The sequence below is a fragment of the Anomaloglossus baeobatrachus genome, chromosome 7 (genome assembly GCF_048569485.1).
Source record: "Anomaloglossus baeobatrachus isolate aAnoBae1 chromosome 7, aAnoBae1.hap1, whole genome shotgun sequence".
Classification (NCBI taxonomy): domain Eukaryota; kingdom Metazoa; phylum Chordata; class Amphibia; order Anura; family Aromobatidae; genus Anomaloglossus; species Anomaloglossus baeobatrachus.
In genome coordinates this window covers 228,933,938-228,953,317 of record NC_134359.1, presented here as the reverse complement: position 1 = coordinate 228,953,317, position 19,380 = coordinate 228,933,938, and the positions used below count along the sequence as shown (strand labels likewise).

The 19,380-nt window shown below is 46.3% G+C and overlaps 1 protein-coding gene across 4 annotated transcripts in view; it reads left to right on the top strand.

Annotated features, from left to right (window-relative positions):
- Positions 1 to 19,380, top strand: part of MRTFB (myocardin related transcription factor B) — a 406,942-nt gene that overhangs the window by 347,988 nt on the left and 39,574 nt on the right. For all 4 annotated transcript variants that reach the window (XM_075317934.1, XM_075317938.1, XM_075317936.1 and 1 more), the window contains 6 exons: positions 1,712 to 1,959; positions 3,460 to 3,607; positions 7,385 to 8,371; positions 13,203 to 13,358; positions 13,843 to 14,001; positions 15,165 to 15,305. In XM_075317934.1, the coding sequence (XP_075174049.1) occupies positions 1,712 to 1,959; positions 3,460 to 3,607; positions 7,385 to 8,371; positions 13,203 to 13,358; positions 13,843 to 14,001; positions 15,165 to 15,305 (1,839 nt within the window). The remainder of the gene's footprint in view (positions 1 to 1,711; positions 1,960 to 3,459; positions 3,608 to 7,384; positions 8,372 to 13,202; positions 13,359 to 13,842; positions 14,002 to 15,164; positions 15,306 to 19,380) is intronic.

Here is a 19,380-nt window from a genome sequence, read left to right as displayed (position 1 = left end):
TAAAGCCAGCATGCTGCAAGGGTTAAGACATAGAAGTCAGGGATGCCTTTCTTGTTAAGGTCCAATTTGTTGTTTATTTGCTATGTTTGTTTAAGCAGCAGGACTTCTCATTGCTGGGGCTACAATGTCAGGGTGAACCAGCTGTAGCCCTGAAGAATTCGATATTAGTAGTATGCAGGAAAGACAGGTATCATGCCGCACTTATTGCCAAACGTCTAGAAGGCAGATAGGGTTAATCCATGTCTTTTATTTAACAGGAGAAGATACAGGTCAACGCGTTTCAAGGGACTCAGACCTCTTCCTCAGGACATATATCAATGACAGGATAATTCTGTCATTGATATATGTCCTGAGGAAGAGGGCTGAGACCTATCTGCCTCCTGGACTTTTGGTGAGAAGTGTGGCATGATACCCGTCTTTCCTGTAATAATAGCAAAACTGAACTTGACATATAGTAGGATAGTTGCACTCTGAAAAGCTAAAGCATGCAAATAATGAATGCAAGAATATAGATATGCATTACTGTTTAAGGAAATTAGGAAAAATTTAGATATTTAGTTACAAAAATGGCCTTTCTAATATCTGCCCAGTAACCACGTCAAGGCATATACTGGGAACCTACACTAAACTGAAGCCTCTCTTTGGGTTACAAACTTCAATTTGAATGGGCATGTGGGAACCTGCTACTAAAGAATAAAATCACTTGTGGAAGATGGGGGAGGGGTGCACAGTCAGAAGGCATGACCCCATAATCTAGACAAAAAAATGCTGACTGCACTCTCAAAATGCAGTCTGAACAGGTGCAAAACTGAACATGACATAAAAAAGACAGTTCTAGATCATGCGAGCAATGAATGAAAGAATCTAGATATGCATTACTGCTTAAGGAAATCTAGGAAAAACTGAGATATTTAGCATACAAAAATGGCCATTTTAATATGTGCTCAGTAGCCACGTCAAGGCATATCTCATTACTGGGAGCCTACACTGTTTTGATGCTTTAGCATTTCAGAGTGCAACTGTCCTTTTTTGTTATTGTTAATGTACAATCTCTACAGAGAGCCTGCAGTGGGCAGGGACAGCATTATCAGCTCTGCTACACGACTAAATCTAAAAATTCTGATTGTGTCAGTATGGCTACAGCCAGTAATCTAAGTGATACATCGTTGGATTCAGGATCCCTTTGACTACATTATGCTGCTCTCAGATAAGGTAGCAAAAACCTGCTGACAAATTCGCTTTAAAGTATGCAACAGAAACATTTAGATACAGGACCATTTTCTACAAATGATTACAATTCAAAACTTACATTTTGTTTGATTGAACAGAGATAAGTAATATTTTTTATAGGACAGTCACATTAATATTATTGGAAGCTTTAGATAAAGACTGTGAAGTTTTGACCTGTAGCAAAATAGGTTTATTAAAAAGATGACAACCATGAAGATTTCCTTGACTATTGTACTTGGTTTGCATTTTAATTGGTCCAAATTAAAAGTGACTAATAGGCTAAGTTCAGGCTGAACATTTTAGGCTCCGTTCAGGTAACATTGTTTCCATAACTGTGACCCACGCATTTTTATGTGTAAATGGTTCTTTCTCTTAATTGGGGGTTAACCGAAGTCAGAAAGTAATTTCTTGCCTCGAGCTGATATGCTTAGGTACGCGATGTACTATCTGTAATAGTAACGTACTATGGTTTTCAAAACAGCAAAGTCAACCAAAGAATGCAAATGACAAGCCACGCAGTAAGAAGTCAAAAGAGCCCAAACCACGGGTGAAGAAGCTGAAATATCACCAATATATTCCACCAGACCAGAAAGGAGAGAAGTTGGAGCCCGAGATGGATTCTAACTACGCGCGTCTCCTGCAGCAACAGCAGCTCTTCCTTCAGCTACAGATCCTGAGCCAGCAACAGCAACACTACAACTACCAGACCATCCTACCAGCACCGCTCAAGTATGTGGTCACACCGGACGATAACACAATCCTGGCACCCCTATCTGAATTTCAGCTCGTTTGGTATTTTCTCAACATTTAAAAGATTCCCATGTCTACACTCTGTAGTTGCAGGAACTTGACATTAACATGGTAAAACAGCAGCCGAGAGTCACAGGATTGAGATTTTCTGGATCTTTGAATATTTTGATAATGGGCTCTATCTCCGGCCCCTGCAAATGCCGTTTATTACGGTGCTAGCCCAGAGGTAGTTTCCTGTTATACCAGCATTGAGGTTGATTTTGGTGGGTGGTGGAGTGGTAGATACACGGCAACATCAGGGAACTTTCCTATTGTTTACTAATGATACAGGGTAATGCAAAAGTCTGTGTACATAGATCATTCCCTGCTAAGGGGACGTGATTCATTCATTATACTATAACTTTATGACTAGGGCTTAAATGATTAAAAAAAGAAAAAACATTCCCACACGTCTTTTTTTTCTCAGCTATATGCTTTTCCTACAAAAATGTATTAATGAGGGCTTAAATGGAATATTGCCCCCAAGTCATGGCAATTTTACAGCTGGAGTGTAATCTCAGTTATTCCCTATTGGGAGAAATGCAGTTGTAACCAATCTGAATAGCTTCCCTGCAACTTTTTATGTCAAAGATAAATATTGCAATTGCTCATAAGTCTCCGTATTGATTGTACCATAACCCCAACACCTGTGTTACCATTGAGCTTGTGATTAACTCTTAGAGAAGAATATATTAAAGGGGTACTTTGGGGAGATAACAAAAAATTCTTCTACTGTCCCTGCCTTCATAAACTATAAAGACGAGATGCACACCTGTTATTGTGTGACGCTGGAGGTGCTCCTTGGTGCTCCCCCTCTCTTCTGGGACATTACATCACACATAAGGTGGCATGGCCGGCTTCATGTTGTTGGTAACAGCCAGCCCCCTGATAATAGTTTCTATTCTGTCCATGTTGTTGGTAACAGGCAGCGCCCTGGTACTAGCTGCTCTTCCCTGCAGTCCAAGAAAAGCAGGCATGGCCATGCCCCCTGCTCTTGGACAGAACAGAAGCAGCTATCATCAGGGGGCTACCTGTTACCAACAGTATGGAGTAGCCCACACCCCCGCCATGCCCCATGCTCTCGGACAGAACAGAAGCAGCTATTAACAGGAGGCTAGCTGTTACCAAAAGCATGGAGCAGGCCATGCCCCCTGATTTATAATGCAACGTCCCAGAAGAGAGGGGGAGCACCAAGGAGCAGCTCCGGTATCACACAATATTGTGCCTTTTAATATATTCCTCTATGCTTTATACATACACACTTGTCAATGCAAGAGTTTCCATGGTCTTGTGAACACATTCAATTCGAGTACATCTTTACTAAAGCCACAGAACACATATAACCAGTTTCAGAAAACTCGCTCTTCTGTTACATAGCCGTATGAAAGTGAGTGTGAGGCGCGCAGTCTCACCGTAATGAATGTTCTCTTTTTTCTCTAGGACTTTAAATGACAAAGCTAACAATGGGAACTCCATAACCAGCAATGTAAATACCAGCGCTTCCTCTGCCATAAATACCACCAACAGGCAGAACAGCATCCCATTTAAAAAGGCAGGACCGCTACCTTCTAATCTGGATGATATGAAGGTAATATAAAAACAACGGCATAAAGTTGGAATTTCAAAAAAATGAAAAGTTACTGGCGAGGTTCGTTGTTAATTCAGAAATCTGCTATGCACTGTGATACACCGAGGCTGTAGAAGCCAAACCGCCCCAACATTTTTACGATTTGTAGCTAACTACATCTAAAGTGAATGTGTCAGCAGAGTTTACAATACAAACTTCATACATTATTAAATAGATCTTTTAGACCTGGTGAAGCTGGTGTACTTAATGTGGAAATCCATGTCAGAATGCCTGTATAATTTTTTTTAAAGTCTAAAACTAAAGGGTCCGTTACATGCGTCGATTTATTGTTTGTGCGTTACGGGCAATTTGTTGCCCGTGTCGCACAAAGTCGGTAACCCCCTGTCACACGTACTTACCTCCCGAACGACCTTACTGTGGGCGGCGAACATCCCCCTCCTGAAGGGGAAGGAACGTTCGGCATCACAGCGACGTCACACAGCGGCCGCCCAATAGAAGCGGAGATGAGCGGGACATAACATTCCGCCCACCTCCTTCCTTCCGCATTGCCGGCGGGACGCAGGTAAGCTGTAGTTCATCGTTCCTGGGGTGTCACACGGTGTGATGTGTACTGCCTCGGGAACAATGATCAACCGGCGTGCAGAAGGACGTTCGATTTTTTTTTTTAAAATGAGCGACGTGTGAACGAGCAACGATAAGGAGAGTATTTTTGCTCGTTCACAGTCGCTCGTAGCTGTCACATGCTACGATATGTCAAACGATGCCGGATGTGCGTCACTAACGACGTGACCCCGACGACATATCGTTAGATATATCGTAGCGTGTAACGGGCCCTTAAGTTTCTGCCAACATAGCATGATTTGCAGTTCCTCAGTGTCCTTTCTCTCGGTTGCTGACATCTTACTACTCCATATAGATACATCTCTGGACTTGATGAGACTTATGGATTTACTTTGAAAATCCATGTTTAAAATGGCTGTATAATCCGGATATTCAAATAAGCATTTTATGAGCCCAGTTAAACAGTCAGAGAGCCTGTTAGTCCAGGCGTATTCAATATTTGCTTACCCATCCTGACTGGTAGCTGCAGCTTGTACTGAGAAGCAGCAGGGAGGATGGACATTTAAAGGGAACCTGTCAGGTGCAATATGCAGTGAGGACCAAGAGCAGTTCTGGGTACATATTGCTAATCCCTGCCTAACTGTCCCAGCATCTAATAGCATAGATAAAGAGATCTTAAGAAAAAGTATTTCTAAAGATCCTTTATGATATGCTAATGAGCGCAGGGACTAGTCGCAATGGCGTTAGTTTCTTTGCTCATTCCGCCTTCTTAGCATTACAAATTAAGATTAGAAATACGCACCCAGAACTGCTCGTGGGTAAGAGCTGTAAATCAAACTAGGATTAAACTGTCAAAATGGACTATACAGTACAATCATTTTAGAATGGATTCTCAAAGCCAAGTACATCGGCCTCATCAGGTATAAGCGATCTGTGTAATATCTGTACAGTAGGTATGGAAAGTTTTCAGACCCCTTTAAATATTTCACTCTTTGTTTCATTGCAGCCATTTGGTAAATTTAAAAAAGTTCATTTTTTTTCTCAGTAATGTACACTCTGTACCCCATCTTGACAGAAAAAAACAAATGTAGAAATTTTTGCAAAGTTATTAAACAAGAAAAACTGAAATATCACATAGTCATAAGTATTCAGACCCTTTGCTCAGTATTGAGTAGGAGCGCCCTTTTGAGCTGGTACAGCCATGAGGCTTCTTGGGAATGATGCAACAATTTTTTTCACCCCTGGATTTGGGGATCCTCTGCCATTCTTCCTTGCAGTTTCTCTCCAGTTCCGTCAGGTTGGATGGTGAATGTTGGTGGACAGCCATTTTCAGGTCTCTCCAGAGATGCTCAATTGGGTTTAGATCAGGGCCCTGGCTGGGCCAGTCAAGAATGGTCACAGAGTTGTTCTGAAGCCCCTCCTTTGTTATTTTAGCTGTGTGTTTAGGATCATTGTCTTGTTGGAAGGTGAACCTTCGGCCAAGTCTGAGGTCCAGAGCACTCTGGAAGAGGTTTTCTTCCAGGATATCTCTGTACTTGGCCGCATTCATCTTTCCTTCAATTGCAACCAGTCGTCCTGCCCTTGCAGCTGAAAAACACCCCCATAGCATGATGCTGCCACCACCATGCTTCACTGTTGGGATTGTATTGGGCAGGTGATGAGCAGTGCCTTGTTTTCTCCACACATCCCGCTTAGAATTATCACCAAAAAGTTCTATCTTCATCTCATCAGACCAGAGAATCTTATTTCTCATAGTCTTGGAGTCCTTCATGTGTTTTTTTTGCAAACTCTATGCGGGCTTTCATATGTCTTGCACTGAGGAGAGTCTACCATCAGGCCCCTCTGCCATAAAGGCTTGACTGGTGGAGGGCTGCAGTGATAGTTCACTTTTTGGAACTTTCTCCCATCTCCCTACTGCATCTTTGGAGCTCAGCAACAATGATCTTGGGGTTCTTCTTTACCCCTCTCTCACCATGACTCTTCTCCCACGATTGCTCAGTTTGGCTGGACGGCCAGGTCTAGGAAGAGTTGTGGCGGTCCCAAACTTTTTCTATGGAAGGACTATGGAGGCCACTCTGCTCTTAGGAACCTTGCGTACTGCAGAAATTCCTTTGTAACCTTGGTCAGATCTGTGCCTTGCCACAATTCTGTCTCTGAGCTCCTTGGGCAGTTGCTTTGACCTCATGATTCTCATTTGGTGTGACATGCACTGTGATCTGTGAGGTCTTATATAGACAGGTGTGTTCCTATCCCAATCAAGTCCTATAAGTTTAATTAAACGCAGCTGGACTCCAATGAAGGAGTAGAACCATCTCAAGGAGGATCACAAGGAAATGGACAGCATGTGACTTAAATATGAGTGTCTGAGGAAAGGGTCTGAATACTTTTGATCATGTGCTATTAGTTTATCTTGTTTAATAAAATTTGCAAAAATGTATATATTTCTAGGGTTTTTTTCTGGCAAGATGGGGTGCAGAGTGTAGATTAATGAGAAAAAAATAACTTTTTTGAATTTACCAAATGGCTGCAATGAAACAGAGTGAAAAATTTAAAAGGGTCTGAATACTTTCCGTACCCACTGTATATTCTATTGTAAAAGCTGGCAACAGATTTGCATTAAGTAAATTTAAAAAAAAAAAAGTTAAAAACTTTGGAGAATATTCACATATGGCATTTTTGCAGCCGTATTTTGGTGCTTTTTATGGTTATTTTTTTTCTTGCAAGGCTTTTATTTTGTGACCTGAAGAACCATTGTATTAAAACTAACCAATTGGCAACACTGCTACATTCTCTATAGTCTAACTCCTCAATTCTATTTGGTGAATTCGCATTACGAGCTGGAGACTTTCCACAAAGCCAGAGTTGTCAGTTAAAAAGTGGATATTAGCGATTCCTTCACAGGCCGGATTGAATAATGCACTTTATAAGCCGACGTCTCAGTATTTCAGGAACTGTAGAGGAAAAAATGATAATCAGACTTGTCAGATATTCCTGCATTATCGCGGGGAGACGGACATGTGCGCAGTCTGGGCTTGTATATTTTTCCGGTTGCCATAGTTAATCTAAGCCAGGTTTATACGTAATGCAGTCGCCTATCACTCAAGATTAAATGTAGCCTGAGTTATATGTAACAGAAGTAAGCGCTGAGCAGGGAAGTATTAGACTATTAGGGATAAAACAGTGATTCTATCTCTTTATGTCCTCACTTATGTCTAGGTTGCAGAACTTAAAATGGAGCTGAAACTGCGAGGTTTGCCGGTGTCTGGGACCAAAATCGATCTCATTGAACGCCTGAAGCCGTACCAGGATTTAAACAATAATGGCGTTAGTGCTAATAGTGCCACGACCACAGCCCCCACTGCCACCACTACACCTCCCAGTACGTGTGCTGCAGACGACGCTACAATGGCGTTTACCTCTGCTGCTGTGACTATCTCCGCACCCTGTCTCAGTTCAGATGTATCCTGCCTCTCTAATGGAAGCGCCCAGACCACCTTGGATGGCATCAATTCTCCACTACCCATGTCTCCTGCCCCTTCCGAGCAATCCAACTTCAGCACTGAAGACAGCACCATGACTGACACTTTTGCGGAGATTATGACCATGGTGTCTCCTTCCCAGTTTATGAACACCTCGCCTATGAAGATCAACGTCAACGAGGATAGCATGGGCAGTGTATCCGCTACAAACATGGACTCTGATGCAGCCGAGAAGGACCGCAAGCTTCAAGAAAAAGAAAAACAGATTGAGGAGCTGAAACGGAAGCTAGAACAGGAGCAGAAGCTTGTAGAAGTCCTGAAGATGCAGCTGGAGGTGGAGAAGCGTGGCCAGCAGCAGCCCTGCCCTAATGTCCTTGTAAACGTGGAGCAAAAGCATTTTAATGCAAAAGTTAAAGAGGAAAGCATGTCCGACTGCCAGAACTCTACCCCAACTGTTCTGAGCGGTCACTTGATAGGACAGCCCACAGTGACCGCCGGCGGCCAGAGTATCATTGCCAACAACACCGTAGTCATCAAACATGAGCTTCCCTTAGCCAACCCTGAACATCAAAATATCATCCAGCAGTTTTACGTCACATCTCAAAGGACACCACAAGCGGCAGTGGTGGCTCAGCCTCAGGCGCTGATAACTACACCCACTGCCCAGATTCTGCTGCCGGTCTCCATCAAAACCACCAATGCAATGCAGCTGTCAATGGTTCCGGTGAGTCTCCTATGCTTCATAGTACGAAACCCTAATATAGAGTATACTAGCTATTGAACCTCTTCTACTCCTGGGTGTCTATGCTTTAGTGTCGGGGCGGGACTTTGTGGATTGGGTCTTTTTTATCTATTCCTCCCCTGGCTGCTTTCCTCCCCTTTATTTAAAGGGGTGGTTCACTACTCTGTATTAGTGGCCACATCGTTGGAAAACTGATAGTGAAGGCTTTTTCTAAATACCTGGTTCAACCAATTCTGCATCTGAGCGGCGCTATTGCAGTCCGCTCATCCCCATGAAGTGACCCCCGGGGCTCCATGACCTCTGAGATCCGGTGATTTAACGTCAACTTCCAGTTGATCCGACATCACCGAGCCCGGCCCCATCTCCCTGAGTGACTGGGCTGTGGTCGACGTTCACCACTCATCACAGCTTAACGTCACAGCGCAGCATGTCACGCTCTCTCTCTCCTTCACTGCAGAGCGCTGCAAGCAGGAGCAATGCTGGGCTGTGACGAGCGCTGAAACTCCACTCACAGCCCAATCACTCAGGAAGACTGGGGCCGGCCTCGGTGATGTCAGTTGACTGGAAGTTGACGTGACCGCACCGGATCCCGGAGGTCATGGAGCCCAGGGGATATGAGCGGACCACAATCGCGTCACTCAGAGGCAGTGTCTTCAATAAAATGGTGCCGAACTTGGTGTTATGCGCACATGCTGACTCCTGTGTCATTTTTACTGAAGAATTCAACTACAACCTGACCATAGCACTGCGCACACGCCGGCCAAACAGTTCAATCCAGGCTTCGGAAGGACACATTCAGCATTACATAGTGAATTTCTAAGTTACTGTCTCTAGACTGTCCTCTCGACTGGCGCTCTTACATGTTCTCACCAGGGTTTTTAAAATATAATATTTGTTTTTAGATTTTTAAATCTGTCAAATATAATCTTTTTTTTATCACATTCATCCGAGAATTATGGATGAATATTACCCAGTGACATTTCATGATGTTCAGCTGCGCGCCCTGAAAAGTATATTTCCCTCTTAGCCAACCTTTGTTTTTGGGTTTTTTTTTAAAGAGATTAGTCGGGAACAGTTATGGATTGTAAGGCGCCTTTTACATTGCGTTTTTAGCTCTGCTCAGTGGTCCCATCGGAGCTTCCGTCCGAACACCCCCGCAAAACGTGTTTCGGACGCATGCGCAGACTGAGTCAGCGTGTGCTCTGTCTTGCACCATTTTCAGACGTTTACGCTTTTGCAGGCTGAAAGCCAGACGTAGCAGACTACTTCAGGTGTCCGCCTGCAGAAAACGTATATGCCAGAAAATGGTGCAAGACAGAGCACACGCTGACTCAGTCTGCTCCATTATAGTCAATGGCCCCGTCGGCGCATGCGTCCGAAACACGTTTTGCGGAGGGGGGGTTCGGACGGATGCCCCGACGGGACCAGTAAACGTAGGTAAAAAACAGTGTGAAAGGGGCCTAAGGAAGATCACTAGGTAAAGAAACGATACCTTGCCAATAGTAACACTATTAGAACAAGTTCTTTCCATCTTGCGCATTTAATCTGGGCTGAAGTCAGAAGTTACGTCACAGGAGCTCAGTGCATCTCTGAGAGCCAGAACGAGGCTCTCATGGACTTGTATTGAAGAGTTCCATGAAACACCGGAGCTGCCGGCAGGTCACTTTTCAGGGCAGACCAATCAGAGCGCCATTGGAAAAGGATGAAGGTGGCAGATGATGAGTAGAAGACAGGGCTCAGGATACTTAGAGTTAAAGCACCATTATAGCAGTGCAATAAAAAAAAAACCCGTTGTAGTGGTGCTTTAAAATTTACAACAAAGAGTGATGACATTTTTTTTTATGTTGTCTGGCGCCACCTGGAGTTCAAATTACATAGCAACATACAGGTCCATGTAATGAGCTGAATTCTGGCGGTCACACATGCTCAGTCCTTCTCTCCAGGTCTCTATACAATATTTCTATCTCTCTGCAGTCAGCAGTGAAATTGGTTTCTGTCCCGCATCCTGCCGTATAGAGGCAGCCAGCGTCTTCAGCTCCACATATTGTCTATTTCCCAGGTCGCAAATCTGCTGTATAATTCAGTAACAGAGGAGGGGGTGAGTGTTTACCAGATTGTATCCAGGTACTGTGGAAATACCCACCCATCTCTTTACATGTGGTGACGCTTTTAATCTGCAGCAAATCGATATATGGTGCATCTCAAATATCAATTGGGAAGCAAAAATCTTAAATAAACCCTAATATTCTTCTGAGCCTTGGATCTTCAGCAGAATCCAACAACCTGAAAAAAAACGCAATACTGACTTCATGCCTTTCTTGTACCCTACCAGTCTATACAGCTGGCTTTCTGTTATGCCCCCTTGTGGTCGCTGCAGACAATAACAGTGGCCAGCTGGGTATTTCGATAGTGGAGGTGGGTGTAGTGGGGAGGGCTGGTTAGGGTTTATAAATAGGGATGATCGAATACCAAAATATCCGCTTCGATGAATATCCGACGAATAGGTTGCCGCTATTCGCGTATTATCGAATATTCGACACCCAATATAAGTCTATGGGAAACTCGAATAATTTCACGTTGGACCTAACAGTGAGCTGTGGAGGCTGAAATGGATGGGAAAAGGCAGAAACATTATGGGCACAGTCTCTCGCTCGCTCTCTCGCTCGCTCTCGCTCTCTCTCTCGCTCGCTCTCACGCTCGCTCTCTCTCTCGCTCTCTTGCTCTCTCTCGCTCTCTTGCTCTCTCTCTCGCTCTCTTGCTCGCTCTCTTGCTCTCTCTCGCTCTCTCTCTCGCTCTCTTGCTCTCTCTCGCTCTCTTGCTCTCTCGCTCTCTCTTGCTCTCTCGCTCTCTTGCTCTCTCTCGCTCTCTTGCTCTCTCTTGCTCTCTTGCTCTCTCTCGCTCTCTTGCTCTCTCTCGCTCTCTTGCTCTCTCTCGCTCTCTTGCTCTCTCGCTCTCTCGCTCTCTCTCTTGCTCTCTCGCTCTCTCTTGCCCTCGCTCTCTTGCTCTCGCTCTCGCTCTCTTGCTCTCGCTCTCTTGCTCTCGCTCTCTTGCTCTCGCTCTCTTGCTCTCGCTCTCTTGCTCTCGCTCTCTTGCTCTCGCTCTTTTGCTCTCTTGCTCTCTCGCTGTCTTGCTCTCTCGCTCTCTCGCTCTCTTGCTCTCTTGCTCTCTCGCTCTCTTGCTCTCTTGCTCTCTCTTGCTCTCTCGCTCGCTCTCTTGCTCTCTCTCTCGCTCTCTTGCTCTCTCTCTCGCATGCTCTCGCTCTCTTGCTCTCGCTCTTGCTCTCTCGCTCTCTTGCTCTCGCTCTCTTGCTCTCGCTCTCTTGCTCTCGCTCTCTTGCTCTCGCTCTCTTGCTCTCGCTCTCTTGCTCTCGCTCTCTTGCTCTCGCTCTCTTGCTCTCTTGCTCTCGCTCTCTCGCTCTCTTGCTCTCGCTCTCTTGCTCGCTCTCTCTCGCTCTCTTGCTCTCTCTCGCTCGCTCTCTTGCTCTCTCTTGCTCGCTCTCTTGCTCGCTCTCTTGCTCGCTCTCTTGCTCGCTCTCTTGCGCTCGCTCTCTTGCGCTCGCTCTCTTGCGCTCGCTCTCGCTCTCTTGCTCTCGCTCTCTTGCTCTCGCTCTCTTGCTCTAGCTCTCTTGCTCTCGCTCTCTTGCTCTCGCTCTCTTGCTCTCGCTCTCTTGCTCTCGCTCTCTTGCTCTCGCTCTCTTGCTCTCGCTCTCTTGCTCTCTTGCTCTCTCGCTCTCTTGCTCTCTCGCTCTCTTGCTCTCACGCTCTCTTGCTCTCACGCTCTCTTGCTCTCACGCTCTCTTGCTCTCACGCTCTCTTGCTCTCTCGCTCTCTCGTATCGGGGCAGATAATGTTTTATTCGTCGCATAGCTTATACCGTATTATCTGACGAATACCGAATAGTGGCGAATGCATTCGCTCATCCCCATTTATAAACTGCTGTTTTCTGGAGGGAAATCAGCAGCAAAATCGCAACCAGTAAAAAAAAAAAAAGTTGCAATGTATTTTAAGAGAATTTAACCAGGACATATAAAGTACATGTAGAGGGTAAAGGATTGTCTGAAATTAGAATAAAAGGGTGTACTTTATTCTGCAAATGGAACTGCTGTATATTAGATGCTCCGGTATTGGCATTCACAAAGTGTAACTCATTTGTTAATTTGCTGCCTGGTAATGACACACTTGAATCCATTCTTAAGACGTTCATAGATGTGAGTTACTCTAGGAACCCCTTCTTCAGTCAGCACAGAGCGCAACCGAGGAAAATCTGCACCCAGCAATGGGCGTCATTACCCGCTCATGAGAACAGATCAGCTTATATACAGAGGAGAGGAACAATGAGAGGGAGTAAGCCCAAAATAGACCACCACTTTATTATGCTGCTGGCAGTGTCAACCATATCGCTCAAAGGAAAAGTTTCACATCACTGTAATCCCTGTTAAGACTTCCAAAGTTAGAACGTATTTGTTTTAGTTTTAACAGATCAGGAGAGCAGACTGTCAGTCATTACATGTCTCACACTGGTAACACCCCCTTTTATCTAATCCTTGGAGGCAGATTCTCGAGGAGATCTATGTCCGGCCCATAGGTCTTAACAGCTCATTTACATATTAATAAGACCTTAGATTGCAGATCTCAAGGTATCATCTTATTCAGCTTCCTATGATCTACATACTCATATAGACTGCTTAGGAGGGTTGATCCTACTGACAGATGCCCTTTCACGCAGAATAGGAATTACATACAGCTAGTACAAGGTGTTCTCCGCTATAGTCTCCTCTGTAGATGAAGTATTCATGTCTACCTATAATCCTTAGGCTCCACCACAAGCACCAAGTACATCTCAGCCTTCAGTCCTGAACTCTACCCCTGCTACTCTGGTCCAAGTACCGTCCTCTCAGAAGCCGCCTGTATCGGTAGCACAGGAGACGTTTACAGCACATCTGCTCAACCAGAATCCGCAACCCAGAAAGGTATGTGATCTGTAGAGACTGCAATACCAGCACTTACTATATTAGTATAATAATCTAATAACGCATTTTCCTTTCTTTTCCCCATGAAAAATGCATTACACGTTATGTCCAGCAGGGGGAGACAGCGGATGCATTTATTGACTATACAGTACTGACGTGTGCTCGGCATTACGCAGTCAGGGCTAATTTCTCCATATCCAGCCTCCTCTCTGATTTACTTCGCCCGTCACAATAAGATAGTCCTATGCTGAATATGTAATGTAAGAAATTATCGTTTACTTTGTGTTTTCAAGAAAGAAGACCTTTATATTTAAATATAATCTATATATTTTTATGAATAAAATATAAATATTTATGTATTTTAAGAATTTAATGCCGGGCTGGATTACTGGATTGGTTTTGTATAAATCTAAATGTAGATAGAAAGCCTTTGTAATGATATTATTAGCCATTATAATTTACAGCTTGTACTTCTTACCCTTAGGTCTGTCCACCTGCGACGTCCAACAACATATTTTCATATCAACCAAAACCCGTCACTACAGTTCCTCCATCCTTCAACAATAATGTACTGACTACTTCCCAAGCAGCAAGAACACCGCAAGCTGCACCGGTGCAGAACGGGCCCACGTCCATTCACGAGGTTAGACATCTATCATAGACGCACATACATTGTAACAAGCTGCTGACCCAAAATGTGGTCCAGTTTCATTCACAAACATAGGCAAAGTTTGCTCATGTGAAAGGGGGTTTCTTGACGGGGTGGTCTCCTTTTCTTAAATGGGTAAAATTGTAAAAACAAACAACTTTTTACATTTTACCTCTTAAGAATAAAAAGGATTTTTTTTAATAAGAAAGGAGAGATTTTTAAATCTATAGTTTCTTTGTTGCCTAGGTTACCAGCCACCTTTTTGTAGTCCATCAGCAGTGGTCTATCTCCTAGAGCTTGTAAGCACTGTCTTGAAGGTGCCTGGATCTGGCCTGCCTCAGAGCAACTGTTCTCCGATGCTGCCCCTGCTTGCAGAAAGCAAGGAAGAGTACACTGTCCGGGCCAAGGGTGCAACCATGCCGCTGGTTAGAACTGTCAGTCATCAAGAGCGCACCACCCACGTGGATAGAAGAGTTGTGCACTCATGAAGGCAGAACTTGAGATTAAACTACCTGAAAAAGCTTAAAGGGGTTGTCCAGTGCTTTTACATTGATGGCCCATCCTCATCAGCTGGGGTCCGACACCCGCTACCTCCGCCGATCAGCTGACTTTGGTCCCGGTGGCGGCAGCCAGAAGTGCTCAGTTCCGGCGCTACTGTCTTCTGATAGCGGCCAAGGCCGGGTACTGCACATCCGCCTTTTATTGATTAGAATAGGAGGTGGATGTGCAGTACTCAATTGCGGCCGCTACCAGAAGACGGAGCAGCACCGGAACAGAGCATTTCTGGTTGCCTGCTGCCACCGCCAGGACTGAGATCAGCTGATCGGCAGGGGTGCGGGGTGTCGGACGCCAACTGATCAGACATTGATGACCCATCCGGAGGATAAGCCATCAGTGTAAAAGTAGTGGACAACCCCTTTAAAGAATGAATGCAGCAGTGGTACCACATGTTCTCCATGGAGTCTGTCCACAAAGCCCTCTTCTCAAGATTAATTTTCATATTCGGAGCAGGATGTCTTCTAAGTAGATGCTGTACAGTAAAAGTTATTTCCATGCCATTTGTTTTCTATTTTGCCGTCTCCACTCTGCCAGCGCATAGGATCAAAGTCCGCGTTGTTTGATAATATATTACATTTGTGTCTCTGTTCTTTCCGCAGTCCAACGCCACATCCCCGTCCCAGCAGTACATTGTCCAGCATTCTGTGTTCAACAGCTCAGCTTCGAAAAATAAAGACCCTCCTCGCTATGAAGAGGCTATCAAGCAGGCTCGCAATATTCAGCCGCAGTCTCACACCGAGGTGGGTCCTTCACGCCACAGACATGTCACTGAAATGAATCCATGTTCAGCACAGGCACGGATTTTTCGGGGATGCATCCTTTTCTAATAGACATTCTTCTCCCATAACCCTTCTTCTACTTTATATATGAAGCAAGGAACACTAATCTGGGACACATTTTCTTTGTTTCCCTGTATAATATTATAGTTTGCCATCTGTGTCAGTGTTGCCGTGAGGTGGCCCTCTTCTGCTCCATATCTGTAGATAAACTGGTGTGGCACCATGAGTACAAGATTTAAGGGATCATGTCCCTGGATTTGGTGTTGCACTAACCATTGGCAGTACATCTTGCTCTGAAATGCTCCTGCATTTCAGAGAAAATATAGACCCTGAATCTTCAAGATTTTCATGCCAGTCTTGATGAGGGGGCGGAGTGGAGTCTGACGTTCCTTCTTCATTAAAAGGCGCACATCTCTTAACCCCCTTCCCCCGACGGGTGATTTTCCGTTTTTTGTTTTTTTTCCTGCTCCCCTTCTTCCAAGAGCTGTAACTTTTTTTTTATTTTTCTGACAATCTTGCCATATAAAGTCTCATTTCTTCGGCGCTCCATTGGGAGACCCAGACGATTGGGTGTATAGCACTGCCTCCGGAGGCCACACAAAGCAATTACACTAAAAAGTGTAAGGCCCCTCCCCTTCTGGCTATACACCCCCAGTGGGATCACTGGCTCACCAGTTTTCTGCTTTGTGCGAAGGAGGTCAGACATCCATGCATAAGCTCCACTGTTCAGTCAGCAGTAGCTGCTGACTATATCGGATGGAAGAAAAGAGGGCCCATACTAGGGCCCCCAGCATGCTCCCTTCTCACCCCACTTGCGGTTTGTAAGGTTGAGGTACCTATTGCTGGTACGGAGGCTGGAGCCCACATGCTGTTTTCCTTCCCCATCCCCCTGAGGGGCTCTGAGGAAGTGGGATCTTTCCGGCCACCTAGCCCTGAGGCCGGGCTCCATCCACAGACCCATAGAACCTGCTGGATGTGGAGCGGGAGTGCCGTTCAGGGACAAGGCCCTGCAACTTTCAGGTACTCTGTGTCCCCGTATGGCAGGCCACGCACACTCCAGGCTTGCTGGGTGTGCTAGTGCGCCGGGGACTGTAGCGCTGTGCGCTGGGCTTATAGTCCCTGCAGATTACTGGGGGACTTTACGTGTGGGGACCGCCGCGCCGGCCGCCCCTGGAGCGGCGGCGCAGCTGCGACTTGTAGTGCGCCGGGGACGCGCCGACCGCGCTTTTACGGCGGCGGCGCTTCTAACTTTAGTCCCTGGCTTTTGCGGCCTAGCGCCGCTTCGTTCCCGCCCCCACCCTGTCACTCAGGGACAGGGAGAGACGCTGTTCTATAGCAGCGCCGAGGGCTGGAGCCTTATTTGCATTCTCCAGCCCCCTTTACTAGACACAGTGGGCGCCGGGTTCCCGCTCTTGTCTCGGGCATGCCCTCGGCCCGCCCCTCTCCTCTGGACGCCGGCAGCCATTCCGGCACGCAGAGCGGGAAAACGGAGACACTGAGCTACTACACGCCCGGAGAAGGGCACAGGATTCCGGCGCCACACACCCGCTTTTGTGCGGGCGGTAAGCGGCAACTAAAGTGCTGACCCACTAATGCCGAAGTGTCCTGTTGTACTTTTGTACGGTCGCTATTCAGGATGCAGACCTAGAAACAGCAGCAAAAGATCAGGGGTGCTAAAGCACAGACTCTATATGCTGCTTGTCTTGCATGTGCTGCAGTGTCATGTGTCCTTTATGCTTGTATGCTTTACATTGCACTGTAAGGGCTATTCTTGGCTGTCTACCCGCCTAGATGGCTAGACAGCGGCAGCAATCAGCAATGGTGCTAAGGCACAAGCTTTCAATGCTGCTTGGATTGTATGTACTGCAGAGTTTATTTTCATGCTTGTACATTCACTGCATGTCGCTATTCTTGGCTAATGCTCCTTGATGACTAGACAACAGCAGCAGAAAAGCAAGGGTGCTAAGGCACAAGCTTTCAATGCTGCTTGGATTGCATGTGCTGCAGTGGTTATTTTCATGCTTGTATGCTATACATTCACTGTATGTCGCTTTTCCTGGCTAATGCTCCTGAATAACTAGACAACGGCAGCAGAAAAGCAAAGGTGCCAAGGCACAGGCTTTCTATGCTCCTTGTACTGCATGTGCTGAAGTGTTTATTGTACTTCATGCTTGTATGCTATACATTGCACTGTACGGTCGCTATTCTTGGCTAATGCTCCTAGATGGCTAGACAGCAACAGCAAAAAAAAAAAAAAAAAAAAAAAAGCATGGGTGCCAAGGCACAGGCTTTCTATGCTGCTTGTACTGCATGCGACTGTTCCAGGACCCCCAGTGTGTGCAATTACTCAACGGGGTCTCTGCTACAGGTGGCCAAAAGAACCACCTGTGATCCCTGTCCAGGGACAGGGACGGAGTTGCAGTTTCCGCTGATATATTGTCTGTGGCTATGACTAACATCTTACAGACTTTGCAGTCCAGACAGACCTTGGGCAATGTTGATCCAATGCCCCTGGCCACCCTGATTTCGAAACAAATCATGGCTCCAGGAGGGTCCCATGCATCCCAGGGTGCAGGCTCTGACACGGACGGCAGTCCCAGACGGCCTAAGCGAGCTCCCTAAGAACGGCCCTCGACTTCATCACAGTACTCTCTGTATGATGAGGCAGACGTAGCTGTTCAGGACTCTGATCCTGAGACCGCTCTCAATCCGGATACACCGGATGGTGACGCTATAGTGAATAATCTTATAGCGTCCATCAATGGAAGGTTGGGTATTTCTCCCTCAACTCCTCCAGTGGAGGGGTCAGCTTCACAGCAGAAGAAATCCCTATTTCGGTATCTCAAGCGTATATTGAGTACTTTTCTGGTCACTCTGACTCCAGAGAAGCAGTCCAGGAACACCACGCTTATCCCGATAAGCGTTTCTCCAACCGTATTGAAGATACGCGTTGTCTCTTCCCCCCTGACGTGCTCAGGCGCTCCAAGGGTGGATCCCCCGATCTCCAGGCTTGCGGCTAGATCTATAGTTGCAGTGGAAGATGGGACTTCACTTAAAGATGCCATTGACAGACAGATAGCCCTATCGGCGGGTCGGTTGCCCCGGCATTCGCAGCCATAGAGGCACTCCAAGCTATTTCAGCTAGTATTGCGCAGAGGGACGCGGTCACATGTACATCTTGGCCGCAGTAGCGTCCTTCACCTCGCAATGTCGGCATTGCGACTCAAGCTGTTTATGCTGTCCTGGACTCTACGAGCCGTACGTCAGTGGCGTCCGCCAACTCCGTGTTGTTACGCTCCTAGTGTTAAGGGATTGGAGCAGATGCTGCTTCCACAAAAGTGCTTAACCAGATTGCCTTTATCTGGTGACAGACTGTTTCGTGAGCGGTTGGATTAAATCATTCAACTGTCCAAGGGTACGGATTCTTCCTTACCCCAGCTATCAAACAAGACCCATCAGGAGAAGGGACAGTCGAGGTTTCGGTCCTTCCCAGGCTCGGGCACGTCCCAATTGCCCTCGTCCAACAGGACTCATAAGGCTCAGAGGGGCGCAGGTTCCTGGCGGGCTCAATCACGCCCGGAGAAGGCAGCCGGAGGAACCGCTACCAAGGCGGTTTCCTCATGACTTTCAGCCCTCTCTCTCCGCGTCCGCGGTCGGTGGCAGACTCCCCCGCTTTAGCGACATTTAACTGCCACAGGTCAATGGCCGGTGGGTGAGAGACAGTTTGTCGCAAAAACTTCCTCACCGGCCGAGCCGAGGCTCTTCTGCAGGCAGTAGGAGTCGTAATCCCGGTTCCTCCTCAGGAACAAGAGACACTTTTTACTCCGATCTGGTCGGGGTGACAAAATAGGACGACTCCTTCCGTTCCGTTCTGGACCTTAAACTGCTCAACAAGCACGTGAAAACCAGGCGGTTCCGGATGGAATCCCTCCGCTCCGTCATTGCCTCAATGTCTCAAGGAGATTTCCTAGCATCAATAGACATCAGGATGCTTATCTCCACGTGCCGATTGCTCCAGAGCACCGGCGTTTGCTAC